This window comes from Rana temporaria, chromosome 11, assembly GCF_905171775.1.
Source record: "Rana temporaria chromosome 11, aRanTem1.1, whole genome shotgun sequence".
Lineage (NCBI taxonomy): Eukaryota > Metazoa > Chordata > Amphibia > Anura > Ranidae > Rana > Rana temporaria.
The window spans coordinates 143,438,084-143,453,550 of record NC_053499.1 but is presented as its reverse complement, the minus strand read 5'-3'; the positions used below and the strand labels follow the sequence as shown (position 1 = coordinate 143,453,550).

The following is a 15,467-nucleotide window of genomic DNA, read 5'->3' as shown; positions in this document are numbered from 1 at the left end:
TGCGGATGGGGTATGTGGAGAAGGGGGGCTTAAGCATAAGGTACCCAGGGATGTGGATTGTGGACCAAGGGGTGGGAGCATGGAAGTCCGCTCCATAGGGCAAGGGGGGGCAATTGACCCCCCCTGGAAAATCGAGAAGGTGTTGAAGAGTCTCGCGGCTGTGGGCTGTCTGAGCGGTCCCGGGCCAGATTTCACAGAGACACAGCGAGCAGAGTGAAGCCACCTCCCCCTCCAGTGTTTATGTGTACACAGGGAACCTGCTGTGCCCATGCCGTGCTGATGGCTGATCTGAGGTACTGAATGGGGGGGGGGGGGGTGTCCGTCTGTGCTGAAGGGGGGGTTTGTGCTGAATGGGGGTCCATCTGTGCTTAATGGGGGGCTGTGCTGAAGGGGGGGTCCATCTGTGCTGAATGGAGGGGTCTGTGCTGAATGGAGGGGTCTGTGCAGAATGGAGGGGTCTGTGCTGAAGGGGGGGTCTGTGCTGAAGGGGGGTCTGTACATTCTCTAGGCTATATTTATATGGGCATGGAGTGAAGCTGAATTATCTCAAGAGCTATTTCACACTGCCGTTATCGGTAAAGCGTCGCTTTACCATCATTTTAGCTGCGCTATTTGGCCGATAGCACGGTGCTTTTAACCCCTGCTAGCGTTTGAAGAAAGGGTTAAATGCGTATTGCCGCTGCGGAAGCGCCCCCCTGAAAAAAAATTAGCGGACGCTCATGGGTGGGAGGTACCTGTGGATGTGAAATAGAAAGCTGAGTGACCCAGGGATGGGGGTGAGGTGCCTGTGGATGTGAGATCAGGAGCTGAGGGACCCAGGTATGGAGTTGGGTTGCCCATGGATGGGGACATCGGTTTAGATGTATGGTCAGTGTATTGTTCTCTCTCCATTTAGAATCCAGATCTGATAGAAGACGGGAGCTGTGTGGTAAACAGTCTTCTGAATGGAGAGGTGACTCTGTGTAGGGGTAGTGCAGTACAGAACTGCCATCTGCAGGTAAGTTGTATCAGTGACAAGTCCCTTCCAAGGACCATCTATGACTCCATTACCAATAATGATGGTTAGAGCCATGCCATGCTTTTCTACTGTATACTGCTCTTTTCATAGGGTCCTCTTCATGTGGGCAGCGGGTGTCTTCTGTCTGGTATTGACCGTGAGGGAGGGGCAAGGCTATGTGGGTACCATCTAAATGATGTCATCCTCCAGGCACATCCTATCCATATCCAGAACCTTTCCCTCACTGTGTACAGCCTTCTGGGGACCAACGACCAACTGCAGGTATCATTCATTACTCCCTCAATGACCTTCACTCGTCTTCAATGACCTCTTGATGGCCCTCGCTAATCTTCGTTCATCTTCACTGATCTCTTAAGGATTCTAACTCATTCTCAGTAGTCCTCCCTTGTTTTTAGTGACCCTCACTCAACTTCAGCTAACCTCATTCAACTTCACTGACTTCTCAATGACCCTCATTCATTCTCACTAACCTTCACTCCTCCTTATGATCACTTACCCTCACACCTCTCTCACTCTTGCTCAGTTACTCTCGGTCTTCTTCAGGCAAACCTCACTCTTCCTTTGTGGCCCTCACCCTTCCTCTGTGGCCCTCACCCCTCCTCTGTGGCCTTCACCCCTCCTCTGTGGCCTTCACCCTTCCTTGGTGGCCTTCACCCATCCTCGGTGGCCTTCACCCATCCTCTGTGGCCTTCACCCATCCTCTGTGGCCTTCACCCATCCTCGGTGGCTTTCACTCTTCCTCACTGACCCTCCCTGTTCCTCAATGGCCCTGAATGTGCCTTTATCAGAATGATCTCATAACACTGCTGTCCTCCCAGTGTCCAGCAGAAGGTGGATCACCAACTTACCTCAACCTCCCTTGGGATAAATTTTTCCTCAGGACGGGAATCAGGTGAGTGGAATAGACAGGCGACCTTCACTCCCTGGTGTACAGCTTTCAGATATCCTTACTTCCCCCTCTCTTCTTATGTCTTGCAGTGAGAGGGACCTTTGGGGTTCGGAACATTGCAGTAGCGAGTGCAGCATATTGACTGCCCCCCTCTTTCCCGTCCTTCACCCCAGCGAGTCTCTGGGTATTGAGGATGTCCTCTGGTTCTTACGTTCGGGGACTGGTGGCACAGATTGTGAAAGCTGGAGGCAGCGTTGGCGCAGTTCTTGGCGTATGTCCTGGCAACAGATCTGGCAACATCGGGACCAGGAGAGGTCACTGCAAGCCCGCAGGGAAGTGTTTTTCAGCCAGGCCCTGGAAAAGGTAAACAGAATTTTACTGGCCAGGGAGGAGAGAAGTCTGATGCCCATTATACGGGCAGCCGTGCAGGAGGGCGCCTACCAGAGGTTGCTGGACACACTGGACAATGGTGAGGCCTGATATACATTGACCTCACGCTGAATGTGGTCTGAATTTGAAAGGTAGTGACCAGTTTCCCTTGTCCTAGTGGCCTCAAAGACTGAAGATGCCGGAGTCGCTGCACGAGCCCTGGCCTGTGTTGCTGACCTCCTGGGCTGCATGGCTGGTGGAGAGGGGGGCTTGAGGAGTGGACCAGCAGCTAACAAAGCTTGGGCTCCTGGATATCTGCTGCTGGAGAAGGGAGACATTGCACAGGGCGTGAGACTCATGGCTGTGGAGCGACAGAAATGGCTTAGCAGGTAGGTGGAATTGCAGGCAATCTGCAGGAGGAGCGATATCTGCAGGTACTGAACACACAGGCCCGGATTCACAAAACACTTACGCCGACGTATCTCGAGATACGCCGCGTAAGTGTAAATATGCACCGTCGTATCTATGCACCGTGCCCACAGAACTAGATACGCCTGAAAATAGTCTTCTTCTGACTGACGTAACTTTCCTACGCCGTCGTATCGTGGGCGCATCATTACGCTGGCCGCAAGGGGCGCTCCCATTGATTTACGATTTGAATATGTAAATGAGGGAGATACGTTGATTCACGAACGTAGTTGCGCCCGGCGCATAATATACGCGGTTTGCGTAAGACTTACGTACGGCGTAAAGTTATTCCCCATATAGGAGGCACAAGTCATTTTAAGGAATGGACCAGGGAACACAGCCGTTGTTTTTTACGTTGTTTACGTAGTACGTGAATAGGGCTGGGCGTAGGTTACGTTCACGTCGTAGGCAGTGATTCGACGTATCTTAGGCGTTCGTTCCGACGTGATTCTGAGCATGCGCACTGGGATATGTCCATGAGCCGGCACATGCGCCGTTCGTTATTCGTATCTTGATGGCGCTCGGCCCATCATTTACATGGGGTCACGCCTCATTAGCATGGCTCACACCCACTGTCACTTACGACGAGTTACGCTGAGGGAACCCAGCGTAGATTTGGGAGCAAGTGCTTTGTGAATACTGTGCTCGCCGCTCTGCGCTACATCGGCGTAGCGTATATTCGATACGCTACGCCGGCATAACTATAATGTAATTCTGGTTTTGATAGAAAGATATCAGAACACACAGGGCATTGCAGGTTGTTGTGTATGGGCCTGTGTAGCCACAGACCAGTCGGTATCCCCACGCTGACCCATATCCACTGCCAAAAGTGCCTACAATGGACACATGAGCATCACAACTGGACCACAGAGCAGCGGAAGAAGGTGGCCTGATCTGATGAATTCAAGAATGGTTTGAAGAACACAATAATGAGTTTGAGGTGTTGACTTGGACTCCGAATTCTCCAGATCTCAATGTAACTGAGCATCTGTGGGATGTGCTGGAAAAACAAGTCCTGTCTATGGAGGCCCATGCCTCGCAACTTACGGGACTGCTACTGATGGCTTAGTGCCAGATACCACAGCATACCTTTTAGGCCGCGTACACACGATTGGAATTTCCGCCAAGAAAAATTTGAGAGCTGGTTTTCATATTTTCCAACGGGAAAAGTTCTTGTCGGAAATTCTGATCTTCTGTATGCAATTCCGACGGAGAAAAATCCTACGCATGCTCAAAATCAAGTCGACGGATGCTCGGAATCATTGAACTTCATTTTTCTCGGCTTGTTGTAGTGTTGTACGTCATTGCGTTCTTGACGGTCGCAATTTGGTGTGACCGTGTGTATGCAACACAAGTTTGAGCCAAAATTCAGCCGGAAAAAACGGTTTTCTTGTCGGAAATTCCGATCGTGTGTATGCGGCATAAGAGGTCTAGTTGAGTCCATTCCTTGATGGGTTATGGTGGGTGGTCATAATGGTAAAGTCGATCTGTGTGTATTCATTTTGTGTGCTTGAAGCAGAGATTTGAGGGGGTGCCCAGCAGGTCCCACCCACCACAGGTCACCTGCAGAAAACTACAGGAGGGGACAGAGACAGGTATATATAACTGGAAATAGGAATAGTGCAGACCCCTAGAGGAGCACATTCCAGAAGAATCTCCGATGACATCATAGTGCCAAAGCTTTGCCACCCCTTCCTGTTACCTGCAAATTCTTTTTGTCCAGTGAGGCTACTTATCATAATAATGGGACAATAGGAATGTGTCGGATGGGACTTCGCAGCAAGTGCCATTGCTACCCACAAGTATCTGGACTTTGCCTATTAGAGTGGTTCGTGTGCGCAAATTCTGCTCCATTTCTTTGGCCTTAGAACACTGCCCAGTCCAGCATGGTGGTCATTGAAAGATGTACCTTGCATAAATAATCACCTTCCTTTCACAGACCTGCTCTTCTTCTGCGCGCAGCTCGTCATTATGAAGGGGCGGAGCAAATCTTAATCCGCCGAGCGGTGATGTCATCCTTTCAATTTGTGTCTATTGGTGAGAAGAAGCCCCCGCCCCAGGGACAGTGGGTGAATGCAGAGTGTCCGGCGCGCATTGACATGTCTGGTAAGTGAGCTGACCAAGTTTGGGCAGAGTAATGCCACTCCATATGGTGACTGGCCTGCAATGGTACAATGTTTCTGATGTTGGTTCATAGTTCCACCTGTTCGTTATTTTCTTCTTACATTGTTAGGGGGATGGAGTGACACCCCTCCCATCACATATGAACATGGAGGGGCCGTGGTAAATGTTGCGATTCTGGTCGATGGTCAGCGGCCTATAGGCGCTCGGGCGAGGAGGATTCCAGAGCCACATCTGCGTCTCTGCAGTACCAGTGGTCCCCGTGGCCTGGCCATTCAGACGCAGTTGACCTGTCACAGTCTCTCGGATATGCAGGATTATTGCCAGCCGCAGGCTCCAGGTGATCGTCACAATGAGGCTGCTCGGGGGGGTGGTGTCATGTGGGTGTGGCTGACCTCATATTTTCTTCACCTCCTCAGGGGCGTTGCTTAAAGCTGCCTTCATCTGTTCGGGGACTGTGGAGCTGACGTCCGAGAAAGCCTTGTCCGCGCAGATCTCTGAGAAATATGGTGGAGGTATCGAGCTGCAGACGTGGTCCTATCTGCCGCATGGGTCTGGTTTGGGTGAGTGACAAATTGAGTTGCATAGGGCATGTCAAACTCACATGCTCTATGCCAGTGTTTCCCAACTCCAGTCCTCAAGGCACACCAACAGGTCATGTTTTCAGGATTTCCCTCAGATAAAACGGCTGTGGTAATTACTAAGGCAGTGAAACTGATCAAATCACCTGTGCAAAATAATGGAAAGCCTGAAAACATGACCTGTTGGTGTGCCTTGAGGACTGGAGTTGGGAAACACTGCTCTGTGCAATGGTTTTGCACAGAGCAGCCTTAAACCTCCTTTTCTTGGGTCCCCCCCACCAGCACTCCTGGCTCCCCCCCCCCCCCATGCTGAGTGGCCACTATAGAAAGTCACTTGCTAGGGGGAAACTCTCGAAGGCTCGATCTAGAGCCACAATCTCTGGCCCAGATTCAGGTACGATTTGCCCCTTTTTTACGGAGGCACAGGGCAGCGTTTTTGCCCTGCGCCCCCGCAAATTATCTGCGCTGCGCGCGATTCACGGAGCAGTAGCTCCGTAAATTGCGTGTGCGCTCTTTAAACTTGCCCTGCGTAAGGGCGCCTAATGTAAATGATCCCGTAGGGGGCGGGAATCATTTAAACTTTCCCGACGTGCATTGCGGCAAATGATGTCGCAAGGACGTCATTTACTTCCAAGTGAACGTGAATGGCGTCCAGCGCCATTCACGAATCACTTACGCAAAGGACGTGAAATTCAAATTTCAGGACGTGGGAACGGCGGGTATACTTTAGCATACCCTCACGGAAACTCCGTAACTTGCGTACGCAGGGCCCGCGCAACATTGTGAATCGGTGTTAGTATGCAATTTGCATACTATACACTGAGCACAATAGGAGCGCCCCCTAGCGGTCATCGCAAGAATGCAGCCTAAAATCTGCGTGGCATAAGAGCCTTATGCCACGCAGATTTTAGGCTGCAGTCGGCGTTACGATGTTCCTGAATCAGGAGCATTCGTAACGCCGGAGCAAGTAAGCAATTGCGCCGTGTAACCTATGGTTACGCAGGCGCAATTGCTTCTTGAATCTGGGCCTCTGTGTCCACTGACACACAGAGCGGGGCTTGACCCCACCCCTGCTCCCTCCTCACTGTCTGTGATTGACAGCAGTAGGAGCCAATGGTTCCCACTGCTGTTTTGAAGCCTATAAGGAGGGAAAGAGCAGAGAAAAAAACTGAATGGTGGAGTAAGGTCCTCAGCCAGATCTTCAAGCACTTCCAATCAGAATTCAATTGGTTTGAAACGCGTCTACCATTTGAACTGTCTGTAACACTTGAGATGTTTGTCTATTAAATAAGAATTTTGATGGATCTTGGAGTGCTGCCATTTCTTCAGTGTCAGAATTCAGTGCAAGATGCATCCTCTGTGCCGGAGACTGCAGACTTCCTTCTCTGGTCCATCAATCATATGAACTTTTTCCCGAAGGTACCAGCAGTATCCTGGCCGGGGCGGTGATGGCGGTTCTTTACGAGGTCTCAGGACGCTCATCAGATGCCGAATCTCTAATTCACGCAGTGCTGTATCTGGAACAAGTCCTTACTACAGGTGAGTGATAGTGGGATGTTGTCTCGCTACCTAGCGGAAGAAGCCAGCGTTACTTAGCGGAAGAAGCCAAAGTTACTTAGCGGAAGAAGCCAGTGCTCTCTATATAGTGATCGTTATCTCCTCTCAGGTGGAGGCTGGCAGGACCAAGTCGGGGGGCTTATTCCAGGGGTGAAGATTGGACGCTCTGCTCCTGCACTGCCCCTTCAGGTGACTGTGGAACGGGTGGAACTGCCAGAGGGGTTTATGGAAATGATAAACAAACACCTTCTGCTGGTTTATACTGGGAAGACAAGACTGGCCCGCAATCTTTTGCAGGTAAGTGTTCCTCATCACACGCCCGCCACAGTGAAAAAAGCCGATCTCTGTGTATTTTTTTAAAAATATTTAGACATGAATCAAGGAGTAGAACTTATATTCGTTAACCACTTGCTTACTGGGCACATAAACCCCCTTCGTTCCCAGGCGAAATTTCAGCTTCCGGCACTGCGTCGCTTTAACTGACAATTGCACGGTCGTGCGACGTGGCTCCCGAACAAAATTGGCGTCCTTTTTTCCCCACAAATAGAGCTTTCTTTTGGTGGTATTTGATCGCCTGTGCGGTTTTTATTTTTTGTGCTATAAACAAAAAAAGAGCGACAATTTAAAAAAATATATATATTTTTTTTACTTGTTGCTATAATAAATATCCCAATTTTTTTTTTAAAAAAATATTTTTTTTCTCAGTTAAGGCCGATACGTATTTTTCGACGTATTTTTGTAAAAAAAAAAAAAAAAATTGCAATAAGCGACTGGTTTGCGCAAAAGTTATAGTGCCTACGAAATGGGGGATAGATTTATGTTTTTTTTTTTACTAGTAATGGCGGCGATTTGCGATTTTTTTTTGTCAGGGCTGCGATATTGCGACGGACGTATCGGACACTTTTGACACAATTTTGGGACCATTCACATTTATACAGCGATCAGTGCTATAAAAATGCACTAATTACTGTATAAATGTGACTGGCAGTGAAGGGGTTAACACTAGGGGGTGAGGAAGGGGTTAAATGTATTCCCTCATTGTGTTCTTACTGTGTGGGGGGAGGGGGGTGACTGGGGGAGGTGACCGATGCTGTGTCCCTATGTAAAGGGACACAGATCGGTCTCCTCTCTCCCTGACAGCACGTGGAGCTCTGTGTTTACACACAGAGCTCCACGTCCTGCTGTGTTACCAGCTGTGTTCCCGACGATCGCGAGTGTCTGGCGGACATCGCGGCCGCCAGGCACTAGCATCGGCTCCCGAGCGATGCGCCGGGCATGTTGTTTCCCCGCTGTGCGCCCCCAGCGGCGCGCACAGGGAACAACAACGGCAGGACGTCTGTGGACGTCCTCCCGGCACTTGAGAGCCGCGCTATGGAAGTCTTTCGACCATAGCGTGGATCTCAAGTGGTTAATAGTGTTGCTCACGAATATTCGTATTGCGGATATTCGGCTCGAATATGGCATATTCGAGTATTCGCGATATATTTCGAATTTCGCTGTGAATATTCGCTATTCCGAATATTCGAATTTTTTCAATTTTATTTTTAGAACAGATCACATCCTAGAGATCTCCATCGACGTCTAAAAGCATTGCTGGTATGATTAGAGACCTTGGGCCGAGTAGCTGAAGCGATCATTTTATCTTGCCGAAAAATCGCAATGCGATTATTCGGCAATCGGAATATCGCGCGATTATTTTCTCCGCCCTTCTTTTGCATCAGAGCCAATCAGAGTTCTCCTACCACAGTTGTCGAAATTCCGCAATAAATATCGCATTCGCATTTTGCGAAATTTCGATAAAATATCACGAACATTCTGAGCCAATCAGAGTGCTCCTACCGCAGTTGTCGAAATTTCGCAATTATTTTCGCATTCGCAATAGCGAAATTTCGCAAACATTTCATTTCGATAAAATATCACGAATATTCGAATTTAGCGAATATTTCTCGAATATTCGGCTATATATTCGTGATATATCGCGAAATCGAATATGGCGTATTCTGCTCAACACTATGAATCGTTAATACAATAAGAAATGTATTTTGTGCTTTCTGTAGCAGCTGATCCACTTCTTATCACCATTTGGCCTCTTGGGTCTAAACTTCCCAGTTAGCAGTCCCTTGTTGTATCACTGTGAGGCGCTATAGAGTCCATTTCCATGTACCATAGCAGAATTACCGCTTTGTTTCACTTGGTGAACCCCAACCTGTCTCCAGGACAACCTCTGTTTTCTCCTTTCAGGATGTTTTGCGGAATTGGTATGCTCGGCTTCCAGATATCATGCTGAACGTGGACGCACTAGTGAGTAACGCTGAGCTGTGTGCCAGAGCCTTCCGTACTGGTGAGTTATATTTGGTTCATACAAATGACCAATTTCCAGATCAACCATTTTAGAAAGTTTCCGGTTTATAATTAGTTTACCTAAAAAATTCACATTTGTATGCAGATAGGTTAGAGCAGTGGTGGTCAACTTTCTTCCTCAAGTGACATCACTAAAGGGCTGCACATAATATTCAGGGAATGTAATGCGGCAGACAGCTGGCAGAGACTGCAGACATGCTACAGGAGATGGTCAGAGATTTCAGACATACTACAGAAGATGGTCAGAGACTGCAGACGTGCTACAGGAGACGGTCAGAGACTGCAGACGTGCTACAGGAGACGGTCAGAGACTGCAGACGTGCTACAGGAGACGGTCAGAGACTGCAGACGTGCTACAGGAGACGGTCAGAGACTGCAGACGTGCTACAGGAGACGGTCAGAGACTGCAGACGTGCTACAGGAGACGGTCAGAGACTGCAGACGTGCTACAGGAGACGGTCAGAGACTGCAGGCGTTCTACAGGAGACGGTCAGAGACTGCAGGCATTCTACAGGAGACGGTCAGAGACTGCAGGCATTCTACAGGAGACGGTCAGAGACTGCAGGCATTCTACAGGAGACGGTCAGAGACTGCAGGCATTCTACAGGAGACGGTCAGAGACTGCAGGCATTCTACAGGAGACGGTCAGAGACTGCAGACATTCTACAGGAGACGGTCAGAGACTGCAGACATTCTACAGGAGACGGTCAGAGACTGCAGACATTCTACAGGAGACGGTCAGAGACTGCAGACATTCTACAGGAGACGGTCAGAGACTGCAGACATTCTACAGGAGACGGTCAGAGACTGCAGACATTCTACAGGAGACGGTCAGAGACTGCAGACATGCTACACCAGGAGACGGTCAGAGACTGCAGACATACTACACCAGGAGACGGTCAGAGACTGCAAACATGGTACAGGAGATGGTCAGAGACTGCAAACATGGTACAGGAGATGGTCAGAGACTGCAAACATGGTACAGGAGATGGTCAGAGACTGCAGACATACTACAGGAGATGATCAGACACCAGAGGACCATGGGGGTTTAGAAATAATGCTCACAGATCTGATGTACGATATTCTCCCGCAGGGGATATGGAACAGCTGGGTCACTGTCTGTCCACGTACTGGCAGCAGAAGAAGTGCATGGCACCGGGCTGTGAGCCGCAGGCTGTACGCAGGATAATGGACATATTAGAGCCACACGTGTATGGGCAGAGCCTGGCCGGGGCTGGAGGGGGAGGCTTCCTCTATGTACTAACAAAGGCGCCGGAGCAGAAAAACGCCATACAGAGACTACTGGAGAACACACAGGTAAGGAGGGTCCAGGATAGTTATTGGGAAAGAAATAAAAACCAATCAATGGGACTATATCTATTCCCTGGAGAGTCGGAAATCTATGCTGGGGGGGGGGGGGGTTGGATTCATTTGTTACACCGCACATAGGACATGTCCTAACAGATGGACATACAGTGGGGAAAATAATTATTTGATCCCCTGCAGATTTTGTAGGTTTGCCCACTTACAAAGAAATGATCAGTCTATAATTTTTTTTATCATAGGTGTATTTTAAATGATAGAATAGCAACCAAAAATCCAGAAAAAAACACAATACACATTTTCTAAATTGAGTTGCAATTCAGGTCAGGGAGTAAAATAAGTATTTGATCCCCAAGCAAAACATGACTTCATACTTGGCGGAGAAACCCTTGTTGGCAATCAGAGGTCAGACATTTCTTGTAGTTGGTGATCAGGTCTGTACACATCTCGGGAGGGATTTTGGTCCACTCTTCTTTACAGATCTCTAAATCCTTGACGTTTCTTGGCTGTCTCTTGGCAACTCGAATTTTCCCCTTCCTCCATACATTTTCTTTAGGATTAAGGTCTGGGGACTGGCTAGGCCACGCCCCCTCCCTGAAGCTTTGTGGCTTCACAGGCGGTTTCCCCACTGCGCACTGAGCTTTGTGAATGGCCCAGCAGTGGGGGGGCCAAACTGTCTGCTGAATTTGCGGAAAAGTCAGCAAGAAACCAGGTACCAAATATGGTAGCGGAGCGGGGCAAACAAGCTGAGCTTCCCCCTTTTAGGTGGAGCTCTGCTTTAACACTGGCCATGCACATATGTGTTAGCATGGAAGTTCAACAGACATCACTGTGATGTGCTGGGACAGTGCGCAGTTGACACCCCCAACCTTTTGACTGATAGCTCCCAGTCACCCATAGAGGGATTTACTAAAACTGGAGCACAAAGGATCTGATGCAGCTCTGCATAGTGACCAATCAGCTTCTAGGTTTTATTCTCAATGCTTTATTGAACAGCAAACGTAAGGAAGCTGATTGCACAGCTGCACCAGATTCTGTGTGCTCTGATTTTAGTAACCCCCCCCCCCCCCCTCTAGTGTTGCTTGAGAGCTGGTAGGATGGACTCGATCACGTGTTCAGGAAGCCCATGTATGGTCTGTTAAAGGATCAGCTCCCGCCAGCAGGAAGGAGTTCAATTCCAGCATTGCGTTGTCCCGTACCTCCCTTATTGGCCGCTTTCATTGGCAAGGCCAAGATGATGTCACTCCCTCGCCTGCTCGAGAGTTTATTCATCTCAACAGATGCCAATAGTGCACACTAAGCTCAGTGTACTGTGTGAATAGGCAGGCAAGAAGCTTTAGGGCAGAAGAGACATAGCACCTTTTCTGCTTTAACCACTTGATCACCGCCTACAGTCGAAATACGGCTGCAAAGCGGTTGCTTAACTCTAGAAGGACGTCCTCCCAGAATCGCGCACACGGGAATGTCCGTGACCTGGCGTATCACGGTAAATTGCCGCTGATAGTGGCGGTTTACCACGTGATCGCTCCGTCCAATGACGGAGCGATCACTTGTAAACAAACCGGCGTCATGTGATGACGCCGGTTCCTCCCTCCCCTCTCTGTACCGAACGGTACAGTGTGAGAGGAGAGAGCAGATGCAGCACGAGTGCTGTGGGCTGGATCTGTGACACATGCAGTCACAGATCCAGCCATCCATCCCTGCCCCATACTGTGCAATACTACACACCCATACTGTGCAATACCCCACAATACTCTGCAAAGTCGCCTTTGGGGATTTTTAAGTAGCGAAGGTTGGCGCCATTCCACGAGCGTGTGCAATTTTGAAGGGTGACATGTTGGGTATCTATTTACTCGGCGTAACTTCATGTTTCATCTTTTACATTTATGCAAAAGAATGAAGAAAAAATACTAAATTTGCTAAATTTTATAACAGAAACAAAGAAAAATTCCTTTTTTTTTTACAGAATTTTCAGTCTTTTTTCTCTTATAGCGCAAAAAATAAAAAACCCAACGGTGATTAAATACCACCAAAAGAAAGCTCTATTTGTGTGAAAAAAAGGACGAAAATTTCATTTGGGTACAGTGTTGTATGACTGAGTAATTGTCATTCAAATTGTGAGAGCACCGAAAGCTGAAAATTGGTCTGGTTATTAAGGGGGTTTACGTGCCCAGTGATCAAGTGGTTAAAGACCTGCCTGTTCACAATTACATTGTTTTATTACAGTTAAAGGATAAGGTTGTCTGATACCAGACCCACTTTAAATATCTGCATTGTACTACAGAAATAGTTTTCATCCTGGTCACCAGTCCATTGTGTGTTTTAGGGCCTGGAACGCTGCAGTGTGCACTCTGTACAGCTGGATACCAAGACGTTCTCTGTACAGTGGGAGATGGGGATCCCCGATGATCGGTGACATATGGCGGAAGACAAAGACGATTACATACTTTTTACAGCTGGTGCTTGGGATCGATGATGATCAGGGACATACTATGTACTAGTGGAGGGGTTGTGTGGGTGAACATGATCTATGGGAATTAATAATGGAAAACGCTAATCCTTTTTGCCGCCATACACAAAGGAGCCGTCAATAAAAATATCTCTTAAGCAAGAGATGGCTCCTCGCTATGTTCCAGGTGTATGAGGGTACTGTGATTTTATAATCTTTTTATTAAAAAAAACTGTTACTTTATTATAAGGTATATAATACATGCTTAGGACAGTAATCATTTTGTAAGTAAAAGTGCCTTAATCAAGGAGTGACCCCGAAATGTAGAGAATAAAGATTGATCACTGGTTACATTGTGTCCCCATTGAAGTCTCTGAGCCCCGTGTCTGTAAAGAGCCGGCTGTCAGCTCAGTTTGTATCCTCTCCTGGTTGAGGCCGGAGCCGCCTCCATCCTATGGGAGTTTCAGTCCGTTCAGTAAGGTTTTAACCATTTACAGCCGCAAGCGTTTGATGTCTTCACTGCGAAAGTCTATACGTAAAGCCAGAACTTGTCGTACCTCTGCAGGGGTGAGTCTCCAGGTCAGAGGCCCGGAATTGGGTCCCCAGTAATCCAGGATTTCAGTCACCTGGAGAGAAAATAGCATTAGGACCAAGCAAATATAGAACGTGAAAAGGATATATAGAACAGGAAATCCCCAACTGAAAAAAATAACTAGAATGGGCCAAGCCAACTAGTGCCAGATCTCTTCAGCCGTTGTTTATCACCTTTTACACAGCCTCCGGCCATACTGGTGATTAGAGGAGAAGTCCAGCCTGAGCTTTTAGGCTGGGCTTCCCCTAAGGGTCACATGAGTGCACTCCCTCATTTTGCACTTCTGTGACCTGTTTTCAGCAGAGAGCGGTCGGAAATCCACTCTCCGCTGACGTCACTGCTATCAGTCAAAGCAGCGCGTTATTCCCAACTTCAGAAGTCTGGATCCGCCAGCTGCCCTGATTGATGGCAGTCTCAGCAAGCTGCTCCCCACCCCTCCACAGCTCAGCGCTCCAATGAGCGTGGAGGATCAGAGCAGGAGAGATGCTGACTGACAGGCAGCATCTCTCGGGGAGGAGTGAGAACCAAGCCATCGGCAATGTTCGGTGACTCGGTTCTCAGTGCAGAGACGCGGGGGGACAGATGTAGCATCTGTCTGATTATGCATCCACCCAGGTAAGTACGATTAGCAAATAAAAAAGAAATAAAAAAACTTCTCTTAAATCTCTTTGCTACTGAGAAACGATTATCTCTTTATCATCAGATACATTTCACTGAACTGCTCAATCTCACTGTCCATGTTGCCCTATGGAATAAAATTGGGGTGTGGGGGTAGTGGCGCTGTCTGTTCAGTAGCCACTGGCTAAAGTGGCCAGTAGCTACTGAACAGACAGCGCCACTACCCCCACACCCCAATTTTATTTGTATGCTCTTGGGGATACAAAAGAGGGGGGGCCGCAGTCTTATAATTTACATTATTTACATTTCCCACATCTTATCCTAAGCGCGGGTATTCCATTTATTTTCCACGTTGCCCTATGGCCTTACTCTGAAATCAGTGTGACCCAGGGTGTATAAAGTCGACAATTTATTTATTTTTTAATTAAAAAAAATTGATTCTTTTTATCAAATTTATTTTAATAAAATGCTTTTGGAGTAAAAATATAGCTACAGATAGTTTTCTATTTAAGATACATTAATAATTTAATCTATGCAGCCTGAAATGGAACTTTTTTTTATGTAGCATGAGGCTGTATATCCTGCAATATTTTTTTTTTTTCTAAACTCATTCGATAAATGCAAGCTGAGATAACATGCACTGGCAAGGTTATTGTTTTAATTAAATAAAAAAAATTGATTAATTTTCCAACTAGGTGTGATTAACCCAAAATCGGTTCCGATAATCGCTGTTGTACTAACCTGATGGCTTATTGTTCTAAATAGGAAACCTTAATTTTGTTTGCAAATATTAAAAATATCTAACTACCAGCGAGAATAAGTCCTTACATTTAAAGAGCACCTGTCATTTTAGATCCATCATGGCAGAGCCTGTAAGCGGGCACCCATGACCCTCACCTTTGTTGTGTCACTGCCTCATCACTAGCCTTCCCATTAAAGTGAATGGGACTGTCGGTGAGTGAACAGTGGGTCAGAGGAGGAGCCGCTGCAGGACAGAGATGACAGTTGCTCTTTAAAAATTATGATTTAAATCAAGCCTTTTTACTAGTGATTTAAATTAAATCCACCCTGGTGTGACCCCACTTCAAACATTACCCTTGCCCCTCTCCATCTATTCCAGC

At 47.8% G+C, this 15,467-nt stretch overlaps 2 protein-coding genes across 2 annotated transcripts in view; one reads left to right on the top strand and one right to left on the bottom strand.

Annotated features, from left to right (window-relative positions):
- Window positions 1-895: 895 nt before the first annotated feature.
- On the top strand, window positions 896-13,487 carry FCSK (fucose kinase; the record flags this gene model as incomplete). Its single annotated transcript, XM_040329322.1, is given in 13 exon segments — window positions 896-997; window positions 1,109-1,279; window positions 1,837-1,910; window positions 1,997-2,376; window positions 2,455-2,665; window positions 4,684-4,850; window positions 4,978-5,205; window positions 5,285-5,428; window positions 6,866-6,985; window positions 7,113-7,300; window positions 9,245-9,344; window positions 10,458-10,681; window positions 13,014-13,487. Coding segments are annotated over 13 exon segments (2,199 nt in total), but the record flags the coding sequence as incomplete, so codon positions are not given.
- COG4 (component of oligomeric golgi complex 4) overlaps window positions 13,343-15,467 on the bottom strand; it is a 20,126-nt gene continuing 18,001 nt past the window's right edge. The window contains exon 19 of the mRNA XM_040329323.1: window positions 13,343-13,762. Within this exon, the coding sequence (XP_040185257.1) occupies window positions 13,628-13,762 (135 nt within the window). The 3' untranslated portion in view covers window positions 13,343-13,627. The remainder of the gene's footprint in view (window positions 13,763-15,467) is intronic.